This window comes from Aricia agestis, chromosome 2 (genome assembly GCF_905147365.1).
Source record: "Aricia agestis chromosome 2, ilAriAges1.1, whole genome shotgun sequence".
NCBI classification, from domain to species: domain Eukaryota; kingdom Metazoa; phylum Arthropoda; class Insecta; order Lepidoptera; family Lycaenidae; genus Aricia; species Aricia agestis.
In genome coordinates, this window is record NC_056407.1 from 124,726 (window position 1) to 142,853 (window position 18,128).

Genomic DNA, 18,128 nt, shown 5'->3' on the forward strand with positions numbered 1-18,128 from the left:
TTAGCGTGTTGCTAGTGAACATCCGCGGTCGCGTGGAGTGATACACGTTAACGGATGTGTCTCTGGTCGCACTCGGTCATATGCGGACACGGGTGTGACCGAAGGTGACCAACGTATCCGACGTAAGCATCATAAATTGCATGTAACCTCCTACTACCCATGGAGACACGTTCGACTATCCCGTGACAAAGACATTAACTTGGTGTCGCGCGCACACACCTGTGGTTGCGCTTAGTGCTCCCGAGTTCTTGCGAATGCGGGAAAGCGCCGCGCGCGTCGCGAAGCAGCTACCGGACGGCTGCCGATACCGTCGCCGGGGCGCTCCCAGGCGTGGACAGTGATGTCGGTGAACAGACAGTGGTATGGATGATAGTGAGTCGCGTGAGACCACCCGCGGTCACATGGAGTACTACACGTTAACGGACGTGTCTCTGGTACAAGCAAAGCCGAGACACCACCGCGGGCACGACAACCCGGCAAACACTAATCGGACGGAGGGCCACAGATACGCCCCTGATTGCCTCGGATACATAAGGGTAATATCACAGCAGTGCGGAGTGTCAACAACAGGTAACACAGATATCCATATCACTTACAGCTCAACTCCTGCCATTTGGAGAAACAACACAACGACGCGCATGAGTCGGAATCCCCCGCATAACTGGGGCTGCCACCCGCATCTCAAAATAAGGAGCAATACGACACTCGGAGTAATTTTTATCTATATTTCACACTATTAATGGAATGCACAAAGGTATTTTATTTCTATTTTCTGTAGTTGCGCCTTGTTTTGTGCTGCGTGTTCCGCCCTTCTCACTTGGAAGTTGGAGCAACCAACGTACTTTGTATACAGATAAAGGACGGGAACCCTGCCGGGTTGCCAGGGAATTGCCGGGAATGCCAGTCATCTGTGACTCGGGGGCTTTTGGCTTCGGATCTTCTGAATGACTTGCAGCTGCCCGACAGAATTGGACAGTACCAAATCGCGGCGTTCCCGGTCACCCAACAACCCTTAAATGCATGATTGCCTCCAATTTTACGTGGGAGAGCCATGCTTCGGCACGAATAGGCCGGCTCGACCGGATAAATACCACGTTCTCACAGAAAACCGGTGTGAAACAGCGCTTGCGTTTGTTTCGCCGAGTGAGTGAGTTTACCGGAGGCCCAATCCCCTACCCTATTCCCTTTCCTACCCTCCCCTATTCCCTTCCCTTCCCTACCCTCCCCTATTACCCTATTCCCTCTTAAAAGGCCAGCAACGCACATGCGGCTCTTCTGATGCTGCGGGTGTCCATGGGCGACGGGAGTTGCTTTCCATCAGGTGACCCGTTTGCTCGTATGCCCCCTTATTTCATAAAAAAAAAACACAGAGAGGCCTTCCACATAAATCACAGTTGATTTGTATAAAGATAATATCATGAAAATAGCATTAAAATTAAGTTTCACAGAACATGGGTATAACTGCGATCGGAGTAACACTGGTACGACTGCCATTTATTTTGCACAATCCACCATTGCAGCCAAACACTGTGCAGAGGTCTTCCGAGTGTCAGGGGACTTCCGCCCCCCTAACAAAACCAAGCGACAGCAATTAGTTACAACACCCAGCGGCCGCTCAACCCTCAATAATACGGTCACATACAGTCACATAGAAACGGCCAGTTGCAGCGCGGTTCAGATGGACACCCCAATTGGGGTATAACCTCAAAACGAACTCTCAGCAAATCTCCCAACTATTCTCGCCCGAGTCCCCCTGATAACCGGAAGACTCACAATCACCTAACGGCTTCGAGCAGTCCAAACCAGAATGCAATAACCCAAATAACTCGTGAATTCCTAAGTGTTATAGCCACCGGAATCAACACGGACGCCCCAGAGGAGCAGGAGACGGTCTCCGCTAGGTTGCCTGACGAAGACAACCAACCAAAGAAGTTGACACAGAAGAATCAAGATTCAACATAGCATAGAAATATTAACTACTATTTAGTAATTGTAAATAGAATTAAACGGTCAATTTAACAATCAAAAACAAATTCCAAAACCACCTTTAAAGTTAACTTTAACGCTCGGACTATATTCAATAGGACATAGTTAACAACACCATAAGTGCAAGCGAGACAAGTAGTGTTGACGCGCGCAATACCCGTCTTGCTCACCGCCCCGCCCACCATAGACCGAGGTGTGACAGGGAACATTGTTTCTTTTAAAAAGTAAATTATTAAAACATATTAAATAAACAATAAATCAATCTAGAAAAACCAAATCCTAATTCAAGTTTGATATATAGTAAATAAGGTAACATTAAAATAAATTAAAATAGCATATATGCCAAGTTTATTATTAAATAACCAGAAAATAAAACATTAAACTAATTAAAAAACGTTAATAATAAATATAACATTCCTCTCATAATATAAATTAGCTTACAAATTTAACATTAAAACAAATTAAAAATACTAAATTACACCCTTCAACACTCGGACTACATTCCATAGATCATAACCGATAACGCAACGATAATACCAATGAGTTTCTAAAATACTAGAGTAGCAATGTCTTACAAAAGATTCTCAGAAATGCGTAACCACTTTTTTGTTCAAAAGACAATGTCAAGTCATATATTCGTTGGTATGTCATTATGTACATCTTCGAAGTGGCAACGCATTGCTACCGTAAACTTCCAATCTAGTTACGTTAGTAACATAGAATATCATTGGATAATACCATAAGTGCGAGCGAGACAAGTAGCGCTTACGCGCGCGATTCCCGTCTCATTCACTGCCCCGCCCACCGAAGCGCTCAGGGCTGCGGATCAAAAATCTCGGCAACCCTAGTAAATAAAAAAATTGAAAATAATAAAATTAGAAAAACAATAAAAATCATTTTGTAGCATAAATAATAACCTTAATTGAGTAAATAGTTATAAAAACATAAAATACTAGTAAAACAGCAAACAAACTAATAATTATATTCCATTTAACAATAACATTTTTTGACGTGGGAGAGCCATGCTTCGGCACGAATGGGCCGGCTCGTCCGGAGAAATACCACGTCCTCACAGAAAACCGGCGTGAAACAGCGCTTCCGCTGTGTTTCGCCGAGTGAGTGAGTTTACCGGAGGCCCAATCCCCTACCCTTTTCCTTTCCCTACCCTCCCCTATTTCCTTCCGTACCCTCCCCTATTCCCTTCCCTACCCTCCCCTATTACCCCTTAAAAGGCCGGCAACGCACCTGCAGCTCTTCTGATGCTGCGAGTGTCCATGGGCGACGGAAGTTGCTTTCGATCAGGTGACCCGTTTGCTCGTTTGCTCGTTATTTCATAAAAAAAAAAAACACTAATTAAATTAAAGCAAAATTACACTTTAAATTAGCTTAATATATTTTGAACAAAAAACGCAAATAACATAACTAAACACACATATTGTAAAAACAAATTAAAATATACAGTATAAGAATACAAATAACAATATTAAATTAATTACAGCACAATAGAAAGTTAATAAATCTCAAAATTCCCATCAGGTTATTCCGCTCATTGAAACTTATAAATAATAAATTTTCCATGTGGCAGCCCTGACACGCCCACGTTACGCCCTAAATACGTAACACTTCGTGTGCGGTCGAGGCGAATTAGAGGGTAAAGGAAGGACGTAAATAACATTGCTATTTAACTCTGACAGGCGTTTTGATTTTCAATTTGAAGTAGTTTGTTCTTTTAAACAAACCAGATTTGGGCTCAGATTATACTCAAAATCTATATAAACGTGAATAATCTTGCGACTGACACAGAGTTTTTTTCGATTCGGCCGACGAGAAGCGTCCGAAAACTCGAAACAAAGATTGACGGAACGAGGTTTAAAAAACCGAAATTAGAATAGGACCAGTTTGTCTTCTTTTGGAACAACTGTTAGTATATAGGACGTAAGGACTTAATGCTATAAATAAGGTTTTTATGATTGAGTGTCGTAAAAACGATAAATGACTTAGTGACATAGATAGTATATAAAACTCTTAAAAAATCTGCTATAAGTAAGAAAATTCATAATTTACTAGCACTATCAGAGTTAGTCCTAAACGTAAGAGACCGAACACTACCATATTTGGGGTATTCGATAGTTTAGAATTAAGAAAATGACACTCTAAAAATTTAATATAAATTAATAGTGTTCCTGCGAAAAATAATTAGCAACAAAATAAGGTTGACTTGTGTTTTGCTTATAAAAATCTTAATCTTATACTGACATATTCTAATGATTTAAAGTTAAATAACTGACAAACATAAATATATATAGTGATAAATATAGACTATATTATATTATTAACGCATCTATAAGAAATTAGGACAATCACTGTGATAACTTAGAATAGGTATTGTGACTAGTAATTATTCTATTTATTTACTTAATTTTACACAAGTATATAAGAACACCTACTTTTGGACACCGTGCTTCTATAGCGAGGGGGTGCTTCGCCTCGCAACTGCAAAGCGTTTCAAGGGCGGCTCTGGAGTCACTGAAAATTCCGAAGGAGTGTCCAGTTTGGTCCAGAACCGTCTCCGTCGCCTTGCTGAGGGCCAGGAGCTCGGTTTGATAAATTGTGCAATGCGACGACAGCTTTAACTTTCGGGATTTCGTTTCATGGCCGCTTTTCCATAAGGAAAATGCGGCCCCAACCATTCCCTCGAGTTTGCTGCCGTCGTTGTAGATTTTAACATCTAAGGTAGTGAGGCCGTCTATTTGCTCCTGGTCTGTTAGGCACTCGTAGGTCTGGCCGGGGTTTCGTGCGGGGTGTGGTGTGTTAACATAATCTGCCGCCTTCTCGATCTCCCTATCTCCGAATGCATGCCTTTTTGGAACCTTTCTTAATTTCATATAGCTTGGCTGCTTCCTTGATACGGAGATCGAGAGGCAGCAGGCCTGAGAGAGCTAGGGCTGAGTTTAGAGAGACAGTCATGTACGCGAGACAGGGATTTTGTGCGAATCCTTGTTGTATAGCGTTTAGCTGCTTTCTCGTGCTAAGTTTCGACGCAGAATCCGCCCACGCGCTGGCCGCGTACAGGACTATCGGTTCAATTGCAGCAGTGTATATTGTGCGTGTTATTTCGTACGCAGGCCCCAGCTAATTTTTGCTGCCCTTGACAGGCTTTTGTATATATCTAATGCTTTTTTACATGTGTTTGCCAGGTGAGTATTAAATGTTAATTTGTGATTTATGGTGAGTCCTAATAATTTGATTTCATTTTCCATGTTTATGGGGGTTCCTCCCATGCTCAGACGTGGGGTGTCGTATTTTAGTTTATTCGTTAGTGTCATTGCCTTAGTCTTGCGTGGCGCAAATTTTAACTTATTTTTGACACCCCATATCTGAACAAAGTCGAGGGCCTTTCTTGCGTCCCTATTAATTTTATTGGTATCCCCACTGAAGAGGAGCACAATGTCGTCCGCGAATGCTTGCACATCGAAGCCCATTGCTTCCAGTTCTTTAAGCAGAGGGTCGATTAGGAGGTTCCATAGAATGGGCCCTCCTATCGAACCTTGTACACACCCTTTGTCCGTGTCTGCATTGTGCTCCTCTCCAGTGTATCTAACTTTTACTTTTCTGTCTCTCAAATAACTGTCCAGTACTCGTCTCAGATTAACAGGCCACTTCTCCTCCGCCAGTCTCGTCCTAATAGCAGGCCACCATGCACTATCAAAGGCCCCCTCTATGTCTAATGAAACCATCATTACTATTGATTTTTGTTTTAGCTTTTCGCGTATGTGTTTCATCAGATCATAGAGGGAGTCCTCCGTGCTCTTCTGAGGGACGAAGTTCTGCTGACGCTTGCTGAATTTGGGGACTAAGTGCCACTTGAGTCTCGCAACAATCATCCTTTCGAGTAGTTTCCCCATCACCGGGAGGAGGCCTATAGGTCTGTAAGATTTAGGCTTAGTATAAGTTTCCTTTTCAGGTTTTCTAAGAATTACTACTGTGGCCTCCTTCCAGATGGTGGGGAAAAGACCGAGTTCTAGACACTTGTTGGCGATCGACAGGTGGAACTCTACGTCGCTTTTTGCGAGGACAGCCACGATGTCAGCTGTAATCCCGTCTCCTCCGGGTGCTTTCTTCGGGTTGAAGGCCTTCACTGCCGTAAATAATTATTTTTTTGTGAAGGGCGGGTCTAGTTCTTCTTCTACTTCTGGCCTATTTACTTCATCCGCCTTCCTTCTTACCTCCCTGTGGTAATCTGTTTCCTCCAGAATGTCGTCCTTTGGGAAGAAGGTCTTGGCCAGTTCTTCGACCGATTCCCGAGGAGACAGCACCTTGTCATCCCTCATCATTAGCACATCTTCCTGTCTTCTAGTAGCCTTTCTTAAGAAGCCGTAGAGGGACGCGGTTTCCAGTGTTGGGCTACACAGACGGCCTACTTTCGATTAAGTCTGGTCAATAGCCGGAAAACTCGGAAAAATAAAAAAAAATCTGAAAAAATTTTTTGTTAAGAGGAGACTAGTAACGGATAGAGGAGCTCAGACCGAGGCCAACAAGCCCAAGCACGCCCTGTCTAGGTTGAACGGTCATTGAGATAAATGGCTTCAAAAAGTGACATTGACAGCTCAACAGCTGTCAAACAGAGGATAAAAACCGGAATATCTCCGCTTCTAGACAAGCTAGAAGAACGAGGTTTCTCTTGGAGTCAAAGGCCTCACCTCAGCTATCCCCTCCCCGAATTTCAGCCAAATCGGGACCATCGAATATTCAAGGTCGAATTTTGGGGGCCGACCCACACTACCAGGAAGAGCTCAAAAAACTGAGAAAAACGAGCCCAAACTCGATCCAGTTCGCCCAGAAAACAAGGAAGCAGCGGAGTTTCTAAATTCCAGGCTGAAAATTGGCCGCCATATTGGAAATTTTAAAAGCCCGATAACTCCGCTCCTATACCTCGTAGAGAGACGGGATTTTCTTCAGTGACATCGGCAGGCAGAGCTTTATCCAGGCAAGTCCATTCCGAACACCTGGAAAAGGGGTTGACCCCTGGAAACAGCAAAAACTCACCTGCAAGCTTCGGGACATCGCAGATCGCCTCGGTTTTCGGGAACTGGTACTGGAGGAATGTGGTTCCTTATACAAAGGGTAAAAACCCTTTGTATAAGAAACCACAAAAACAAAAAGGAGAAAACTATCCATCTTTGTTATTACCTAATTCAAAAAGGAGAAATGTAAGTCGGTGACATAGTACAAAACTAAATATGTCACCGACTTACATTTCTCCTTTTTGAAGAACAAAGTTAAAAACTAAACTAAACATACGGTTTTTGAGTGTCATTTGCCACCCCCCCGTGGCGTTTTCTCCTTTTTAGGAACAAAGTAAGTCATCTATACATATAATAAAATCGTAGGAAACTCAATTCTGTACATTGAATATTTTTGAAAAATAATACTTGGGACGTGATCTACTATGCTGACGCGGACGAAGTCGCGGGCACCAGCTAGTCATATTATAGATATTTATTGTTTTTGTGATGCTTCATTGGCAGGATACGGTGCTTGTTTATACATAAGAACGGTATCGTTACATAGTGAGGATGTCCAAATAAATCTTTTATGTTCTAAATCCAAGGTGGCGCCACTAAAGCCCACTTCAGAACCTCGTTTAGAGCTTTGCGCTGCTTTGCTCGCCAGTCGACTTACTGAGAGTGTAACAAGGTCAATAAGATTCACTGTAAATTTTATAACTCATTGGTCTGATTCTACTGTCGTGTTAGGATGGTTAAAGAGTGATGCATCAAAATTAAAAATCTTTGTAGCTACTATAAAGTTCGAATTAATCATCCATAATTTACATCTCGACAAATATAATTTACTCTAAAAAATGCTAAATTAATATTAGCTGAATAATATATTGTTAAAAATAATGCTCTATAGCAGTCGAAATTCAAGATAAAACTGAGAATTCCCTCTGGCGTTATGTACCTACAAATCAAAATCCCGCGGATTTGATTTCGCGCGGCTCTAGATTTAGGGAATTACAGGATTCAATCAAATGGGCCTTCATTTTTACTAAAGGATAAGATAAGGAAGACAGACGAGTGGCCCACTTTAAATCCACATAATAAGGTCGTAGAATTGCCTGAATTAAAATGTAGTACGACTGCAATCGTACTTGAGTCTATTATTCATTTTGAACGTTTTTCTAATTTTAATAGATTACAACGAGCTTTCGCTTACGTAAAACGTTTTATATTCAATATAAATGTTCGAAATATCTCTCAGAGGCGTCTTGGATCACTAACAGCAGACGAAATATCAGTATCCTTTAAATCGCTATGTTTAATTGCTCAAATGCAAAGCTTTCCTCTAGAATACAAAATATTGCAAGGCAAAAAGCTCTAAATCAAAATTATTAAATTTATCCTCTTTTATTGATAATGACGGTTTGATACGTGTTGGAGGACGTCTAAAATCCTCTAACTACACATATTATGACAAAATTCATCCGATTTTATTAGATCCTTCTCACCAAATTTCTAAATTATTGTTTAAGTATGAACATAAACGTAATATGCACGCCGGTCCTCAGCTATTACTAGCAACAATAAGACAAACAATTTGGCCTTTAAAAGGCAGACATCTTGCACGCACCACCGTAAATAATTGTGTTCGATGCAAACGGGTTCCAGGTCATACTATATTTCCGAAAATGGGAGAGCTACCTACTCAGCGCATTACACCTGATTTCCCGTTCAATTCCGTAGGTATTGACATGGCCGGTCCATTTTATATAGTTAATCGAAAGAGACGCGGCGCAAAATTGTTAAAATGTTACCTATGTTTGTTTGTTTGTCTTCGTTACAAATGTCTGCATTTGGAGGCTGTAAGTGATCTTACTCAAGAAGCCTTTATTATGACACTAGTTGTTACGCGCGACTTCGTCCGCGTGGACTACAGTTTATAAAGCGCGATGTCAACAAAATTGCTATCAAAAGCTTTTATAAAAAAACCCTGGTACCCCTTAAATCAATACAGCTGTGCAGTGTGCACACAATAAGTTTTTCATATTTTTATATTAAACTTTATATTTTATGCCAAATTTTAAAGCTTATTAAGCCCCCCAATTACACAACTTTACCCATAAACTATTTATCATTGATAGGTTTAAGGTTACGTCACTGCACAGATAAAGTACTGAGTTATTTAATACCGTAGAATAGATATAACAATCGAAAAAAATAGAAACTTAAATGTAAGATGATACCACCTCTTATAGAAAGACTTTTGAGTAAGCGTCAGCGCGATGTAGAAGACGCACGGCGCCATCTATTATGAATTTTTGGAACTAACTTAATTTGAACAAATTTTCACCCTCTAACAACCCTTTTTTCCAGTAAAAAAGTAGCCTATGTCCTTTCTCAGGCTTTAGACTATCTGTATTCAAAATTTCATTACAATCGGTTCGGTAGTTTTGGCGTTTGGCGTGAAAGCGAGACTGACAGACAGACAGACAGAGATACTTTCGCATTTATAATATTAGTATAGATTATGTGCACACTGCACAGCTGTTTTTGGGTATTTTGATTAATTAAGGGCCGCGCTACACCGGAATGGCAGCGGAGAGGCGAGCACTTTCAGCGCTGCCATTCCGGTGTAGCGCGGCCCTAAGAGGAGTACCACTTACCAGGGTTTTAAAAAGTTTTTAAATTTGACACAAATTTTGTTGACACCGCGCGCTATAAACTAAAGTCCACGCGGACGAAGTCGCGGGCAACAGCTAGTAACTAATAAGTATGATTAGTTCTATGTTACAATGAAGTAAAAAATAAAATGCCATCTGTTGAATCGTATTAGAACTAAAATGTTCATTGCATCGATATATTTCTGGATTTTTTATAATATTATACATAAAACACGGACGTAAAAAAAATAAAAATATATTTAAGTAAAAAATAAAACGCCATCTGTTTTCATATATTAGAATTAAAAAGTTGATTGCATTGATATATTTTCTGGATGGAATATAGGCCAACACGGTACACTTGAACGCCTTTATTTTAGAGCGCCTTCTGTTGTCAACTTGTCACATATATTAGAAATGCAGGAGTTCTATAAGATAAGATAGATTGATTATTATTATACCAAGTGATAATATTATTAAACATAATATTCTAACATATTAAGAACTATAAACAAAAACATACTAACTAATAAGTATGATTAGTTCTATGTTACAATAAAGTAAAAAATAAAACGCCATCTGTTGAATCGTATTAGAACTAAAATGTTCATTCCATTGATATATTTCTGGATTTTTTATAATATTATACTTACATAAAATATATTTAAGATTTTTGAAATATTATTTTAATACACATCAAAGTCCCAGGAACATTGAAAACTTTTTGTTCCGCCTGCGGGACTCGAACCCAGGACCCCCGGGATGAGCGCTGGCCACGCGCAATGCGATATTTTCATGGAAATAAGATATTCTCCCACATCAAAATGTAGCCTATGTCCTTTCTCAGACTCTAGAATAACTGTGTACAACATTTCATTGCAATCGGTTCAGTAGTTTTGGCGTGAAAGCGAGACAGACAGACAGACAGAGATACTTTCGCATTTATAATATTAGTATGGATTGGGAAGATTTGTGTCGCGACGCGGAAGGCCGGCTGAAATATTTTCGGATAATGGGCGCAATTTTGCAGGAGCGTCAAAGCAATTAAATACGTATATAGACAATTTTAGCAACGCACTATCTGATTTTACAACTCAACCCAATATTAAATTCATTTTTTCGCCGTCGTACGCTCCTCATTTCGGTGGTATTTGGGATGCTGGTGTTAAGTCAGCCAAGCTCCCATTTAACCTTCGAAGAAATTAGGTACTACATTATTTGCACAGGTGGAGGCTATATTGAATAGTCGTCCGTTGTGCCCATTATCTTCATCTCCCGATGATTTCCTTTTCCTTTCCCTAGGGCACTTCCTTATCGGGAGACCACTAAATGCGCTACCATCTGCAAGCTGTGACTCTAAGGAGCCTCAAGTCAAGCGCTACGAACGACTCGAGCAGATCCGGCAACATTTTTGGGGCAGATGGCAGAACGAGTACATATGCGAGCTGCAGACTCGAACAAACTGAAAATCCAACATGGCTGCACTTAAGGTCGGAGACTTAGTATTATTGAAGGAGGATTCCATTTCCCCATTATGTTGGCGTACTGGACGAATACTAAGGTTATTCCCTGGGCCCGATATCTCGCGTCGCTGATGTCAACACTATTGCCGGATGTTATCGTCGGCCTCTTGTTCATCTCTACGAATCGAATAAATGAAGAAGAATCTACAAGTTGAAGAACTGCGCCTTCAACGGGGGGGAGTATGTTCACGCCCGATTGTTAGTTTGCTATTTTTATCTATCAGGCGTTTGATTATTTAAGATATTTTTAAGTCGTGTATAATAATTATTGTAGAATTGACGGTAGAAAATTATTCTGTTTTTGTCATACTTTTAACTTTGATTTTCGCTTCAACACAAGTTAAATATTGTAATAATTCAGATTATATCTTCTAAATTTTTTCGAGTTTCTTTTGGAAATTCCATATCGTTCCCTACGAGACGAAACAATCGGGATTCGAACCCGATATGTAAGCAATAATAAGGAGGATAGGTATTTAATGCGTGAAGCGCTTAACACTAAATGAATATGAAAGATGAAAGGAAACAAGATAAAATACTTACAGAATGAAATTTATTATGAGGATGAATACACAGTAAATATTATAAAGCACAGTGAAATGAGAAGAGTAAGAAATAGCACAGAAAACAGTATAGAAAAGCAGAAATTATAATATGAGATGAAATTATGAGAAATGATAAAAATAATGATCAAACTACGTAAGCAAAATGGTCTAAGTAAGAGGGACACAAGCGGTGCATATGGGAGCCTACAGCGGAGTGACCACAGATAGTATATATATGGAGTGACGTGTGCGCTCGTCGTTTCTGGAAGCCGGCGCGCTCGGCGACCGGTTGTAAGGGAGACGGACACACGCCGCGCGGAAGCGATAAACGTAGCGATTTTGACGAACACAAAATATCGCTACAGTAGTATTTTTGACATTCAGCAATTTAAGTGTATCAATAATGTCTCTGGGGTTAATTTCCTAAACTTAAAATTGACATCACATTCCTTTACATTATCTCTGAGTAGTTTTTCAGCAACTTCAGGTGAGGAATTTAGATTTTTGGTAGTTGAGACCGGAATGTCAGCAAAGAATTTTTCAAAGACGGTCGCAACTTCTAGATTATTAGAAATCTTTTTATTATCAAGAAATAGTTCAAAATCTGTGTCACGACAGGTGACGTTTCCAGTCTCATCAGATATAACCTTCCATGTAGTTTTAATTTTATTTTTAGAATTTTTAATTTTATTTTTTATATATAGAGCCTTAGCTGCTTTACAAACTTTTCTGAAGGTTTTAGAATAGTTTTTAACATATACTTTAAATGCTTCACTACTGTTGCAAGACCTTTCATCATACAATTCATATAATTTTTGCCTGCTTATCTTAATTCCTCTAGTTGCCCATTCAATAAATTTACTTTTTTTACTGCCGTTTCTAACTGTTTTAGAAGTAAATATTGTATTAAATTGAGTTCTATTACCTTAAATAATTTATTGAAAGCTTCATCAGAGCTATGTGACCTATCCAATAACTCAATATTTGATTTTAATTTTAATTTACTTCTAAATTGCTCAATACGTACAAACATAAAAACATACATACATACATACATACATACACTTTTGAAATTTGGCACTTTTGTTCAGAAGCTGTTAAAGATTAACATATTAAAAAACTGGGCAGTTCTGGAAATATTACATACATACGCGTCGAATTGATAACCTCCTTTTTATGAAGTCGGTTAAAAATAGGTAACACTCTTCGTTACATTTGGTAACGCTCGTAATTATATTTGGTAACGCTCGTATTTATATTTGGTAACGCTCGTATTTTCATTTGGTAACTCTCGCACTTACATTTGGTTACGCTCGTGATTGATTGGCGAAAGTTGTAAAATATTATGTCGTTGCGTCTTTAATAGGCATTAATTATTTTAAGTATAGGATCATTTAATTGATAATTATTATAGTCGTTACAATAGTGCTAACAAAACGTCGCCTAGACATGGTTCAATCTATGATTTAATAAATTTAACCGCCACAGGACCGAATTATTCGGGACTAAGTCACGTTGGACATGGGTACCTAACTTGGGCCCCCTGCTACTATTAGCGATTTCTAGACGAAGTGTCTAGTCGTCCGATTACCGGATGAATAAAATAAATCTTAGTCGTCCGATTACCGGACGAATAAAATAAATCTTAGTCGTCCGAGTACCGGACGATTTAAAAAGAAATCGTCCGATTATCGGACGATTAGATTACCTTTTAGGGCTGTTGCTAGTCGTCCGGTTAGCGGATGAATTATTTTTTTTAATTCATCCGGTAATCGGACGAATAAGATTTATTTTATTCATCCGATTACCGGACGACTAGCAACAGCCAGTTCGCGGTCGGCATTGCAAACGAGTATCCAGTTAGAGCCTGCAACATACGGTTTTCAGATGTTATGACATTTTTGGGTCTTTTGGGTCTATGCACTAATCACTATTTGAAACAAGTTATCGAATTTATTCATGGTCATAATACTATTTTAATTATTTTATAACAAATGCAAATAAAACTTTACAATTCGTCGTCGGTCGTACTCGTAGCCCCGGCGATGACCGGGACTCGTGTGAGGCGGGCTCCGCTGGCGTTATCTGACGAGCCGAACACACAGTTCTTTCGCGTCTTTTTCAATATTACGTCGTCGTGGTACTCGTGATGGTGAATGTTTCTCCTGAAATCAAAGGATAATGGGCATTTTGGTATATAGTCTCAACAAAGATAAATTACACACTATTAGATAGCTCTTAGTGAGTAGTTAAAAAAGTTATATGGCACCCTGTCCCTAACGTTTGTACTTTACGAAATATTGTACCATCGAGGAAGTTGATTCCTATGCAATTGACAGACCAACGTTATTTGGTCGAATATGTCGATTCAATGTTAGGCTGGCTTCTCACGGCGTGTGATATCATAAGCCGCGCCGCTCCGCGCCGAGCCAGCTATTACGAGCGAGCACGAGCCACAGGCGAGCACGAGCCACCCCTTCTCACGGCGCGTTATATCACAAGCCGCGCCACGCTGACAAACATTCAAGTAAAATTAAACTTTATTAACAAGATAATAGATATCATTTTGCTCTAAGTCACTACGTTAAATAAGTAAATTTTAATGAAATATAACTTTATTCACTAGGCAACTAGGTTGCATTTCAATATATGCCGCTAATTTTATTATATTAAGTTTAATTCCATTATTTTGATAACAATGCCGCTGCTTGGCGGCTACATCGCGCTATAGCTAGCACGAAAATATTTGTTATAACGTATAAGGTGATTAATAGTATGAAACTATTTCCATTCACACTCGCTCTTGGTGTTGTAGAGTTGTAGAGCGATTTTAGTCCCAGCCGTACAGACCATAGACATAATATATACAGACGGATTTCGTGATGTTGTGCTCGAACAGAAGCGTCATTCTTCCTCCAGTACGAGTGCAGTGGAAACATAATAATTAATATTATTCTTATTGTGAATTATAAATTATAAAAGTAGTATAGCATCACGGGGAACTGGGAAGGATTTTAGCAATTATTGGCCGTGTTCGTCGGCGTAATTTTTAACGCATTCGCTGCAAAACCTAGTTATTGCGCATGTTCCAATTATGTCATGCCATGGCAACGACAACTGTTTACGACTTGACATTTAACCCAATTGCAATTTGTGGGTGGCGTTGCAATGAACAAACCAGTGGGAGAGCCATGCTTCGGCACGAATGGGCCAGCTCGACCGGAGAAATACCACGCTCTCACAGAAAACCGGCGTGAACTTTCAAGGAATGGTGCAACCGGGTCTTCTTTGAATCCTTCTGTTTCAAGTGTCTCTATGTTCTTTCTCTTTTCTGTATATCTTTGTAGAAATTAGTAGCAATGATCATTTTATTATTATCTTGTTTGTAGTTGTGTTTCCTGCTTTGTCAGCTGTGGTAGTTGTTGCTTTATAATATTGTCAATCTTTTTATATGCTTTTTTAACACCTCCCTTTTCTTCTAAGTATTTACTCATTGTTTCTAATCTTTGTTGCTTAATATATTTTTTATTTTTTTTTCTGTATAGCTCTATATAACTTGCTAAGTCTTAATTTTTCTTCTTTGGTTTTGTTTTTCCTGTATTTGAGCTCATATTTTTGGTTAATTAGTATCTCAGGTGATATTATTTTTTGTCTTTTGCATTTCGTGTTTTGTGCTTTTGGGCTTTGAAGTAGCAGGTTCTCGATCGCCTTGTTAACCCATTAATCGCCAAAATGAAAAAAATAGTATTTTTTAGCAAAATTTTATTTGCTTGAATTTATCTGCAGTTTATATGTTAAATGAAAAATAAAAGAAAAATTAAAAAGTATAGGGAATTCAAAACTATTATAATTATAGTTAGTATATCTACTTTATTTAATTTGTAACTTTAAGGCATAGCTATAGTTTGTTTCGTTATAATTGTTGTAGCACTAATTTTCACCTGAAACACAGGGTATCCTAGTTCAGGCAATAGTATATGATTTTAGTCTTATTAAGTTTAAGTAGCTCTAATAATTTGTATCTCACCATTATTGTAAATACTGAATAAATATTATTATTATTATTAACTTAAATACTATATAATATAATTAAATATATTATGGTCGCTTGTTGAGCATTAGTGCCCTAACCCATAGTTTTTGTTGTTAAATTTTAAAGACTGTTCTAGATCATCTAAAGAACATAATTGCATCAATGATAACTCAATAAGTAATTTTTTGTGGGTTAGTACGCAAATGCCCAACAGCGTCCATATAGCAAATTACAAAACCATCTCGCGCCAGCTCGAGCCACGCGCCCTAAGGAAGTGGTGGCGTGGTTGCGTTCTCACGGCGCGTGTTACCACGAGCCGCGCCGCGCCCGCTCGAGCCACGCGCCGTGTGAAGGGGTGGCGCGTCCCGATCCGATTAAAGTCGGTAACTTCAAAGGCGCGGCTTGAGCAAACAGGCGAGCACGAGCCACCCCTTCTCACGGCGCGTGATATCACAAGCCGCGCCACGCCGACAAAAATTCAAGTAAAATGAAACTTTATTAACACGATAATAGATATCATTTTGCTCTAAGTCCCTTCGTTAAATAACTAAATTTTAATGAAATGCAACTTTATTCTCTAGGCAACTAGGTTGCATTTCAATTTTATTAAATTAAGTGTAATTCATTTATTTGATAACATCTGTTATCACAAATTATAGTATGTATATGTAGCCGCCAAGCATCTGCCGCTGCTTGGCGGCTACATCGCGCTATAGCTAGCACGAAGATTTTTATTATAGGTGATTAACTAATATGAAACTCTTTTCACTTACACTCATTATTGGTGTTGTAGAATTATCACGCCAGAGGGATTTAAGTCCCAGGGTGGGATACCCTGGCGGCTGGGACTAAATTCCTATGGCGTGTATTCGTATTGTGAGTATTTCAAGAAGAATATTGTGAGTATTTCAAGTGCCTACCTGCTACCATTATTGATTACGAGCAAAAAAGGCCAAAAAAATCACGTTTGTTGTATGGGAGCCCCACTTAATTATTTAATTTTGTTTTTAGTATTTGTTGTTATAGCGGCAACAGATATACACAATCTGTGAAATTTTCAGAAGTCTAGCGGACTAGCAGCTAGACAGACGGTCAGACAGACAGACGGACAGACAGACGGACAGACAGACGGACGGACAGACAGACGGACGGACAGACGGACGAACAGACGGACGAACAGACGGACGAACAGACGGACGAACAGACGGACGAACAGACGGACGGACAGACGGACGGACAGACGGACAGACGGACAGACGGACGGACAGACGGACAGACGGACAGACGGACAGACAGACGGACAGACAGACGGACAGACGGACGGACAGACATCGAAGTCTTAATAATAGGGTCCCGTTTTTACCCTTTGGGTACGGAACCCTAAAAATGAAATATTATGTGCACACTGCACAGCTGTTTTGATTTGGGGTACCGGTTTTTTATAAAAGCTTATGACATCAATTTTGTTGACATCGCACGCTATAAACTGAAGTCCATGCGGAAAAAAGGTGACTGCCTGATTGACAAAGTGATCTATCATGAATTTTTACTAACATAGGAATAAGATTATTGTTAATACTAACCTCTATGGGCTGTGATAGTCTGCAATAAACGTATTTTATTTTTATTTTATTTATTTTATCAACGCACAGCCCAAACCACTGGACGGATCGGGCTGAAATTTGGCATGCAGGTAGATGTTATGACGTAGGCATCCGCTAAGAAAGGATTTTGATAAATTCCAACCCCAAGGGGTTCAAATAGGGGATGAAAGTTTGTATATAATAATACTTTTTAACGCGAGCAAAGCCACGGGCAAAAGCTCGTCGTATATAAATTTAAAGTTTTATTATGTAAAATATTTATTAGATAAAAATGTCGTTGGCATGGGCCATGGAGATCTAGACAGACGGACAGACAGACAGACGGACGGACAGACAGACGAACGGACAGACGGACGGACAGACGGACGGACAGACGGACGGACAGACGGACGGACCGACGGACGGATAGACGGATGGATAGACGGATGGATAGACGGTTGGACAGACGGACGGACAGACAGACATCGAAGTCTTAATAAGCTAGCGCGTCTAGTCAAGTTTGTATATAATAATACTTTTTAACGCGAGCGAAGCCGCGGGCAAAAGCTCGTCGTATATAAATTCAAAGTTTTATTATGTAAAATATTTATTAGATAAAAATGTCGTTGGCATGGGCCATGGAGATCTATGGAGATTCGATTTTTCTAAGGGAAGCCGACGGGAATCTGGTTATATGGACTCTTCGCCACTGGTATGATATAAATAAATAAATTAAAAAAATAAGCCTTTATTCAGACACTTACTTTTCTTAGATAAATCTGATTGCCTTAAGGC

General features: G+C 39.6%; 1 protein-coding gene across 1 annotated transcript in view; it reads right to left on the reverse strand.

The window, feature by feature from the left end:
* Positions 1-13,392: 13,392 nt before the first annotated feature.
* LOC121737833 overlaps positions 13,393-18,128 on the reverse strand; it is a 36,922-nt gene continuing 32,186 nt past the window's right edge. Inside the window, exons 7-9 of the mRNA XM_042129567.1 lie at positions 13,730-13,882; positions 13,560-13,584; positions 13,393-13,455 (exon numbers count right to left, since the gene is read on the reverse strand). Of these exons, the coding sequence (XP_041985501.1) occupies positions 13,578-13,584; positions 13,730-13,882 (160 nt within the window). The 3' untranslated portion in view covers positions 13,393-13,455; positions 13,560-13,577. The remainder of the gene's footprint in view (positions 13,456-13,559; positions 13,585-13,729; positions 13,883-18,128) is intronic.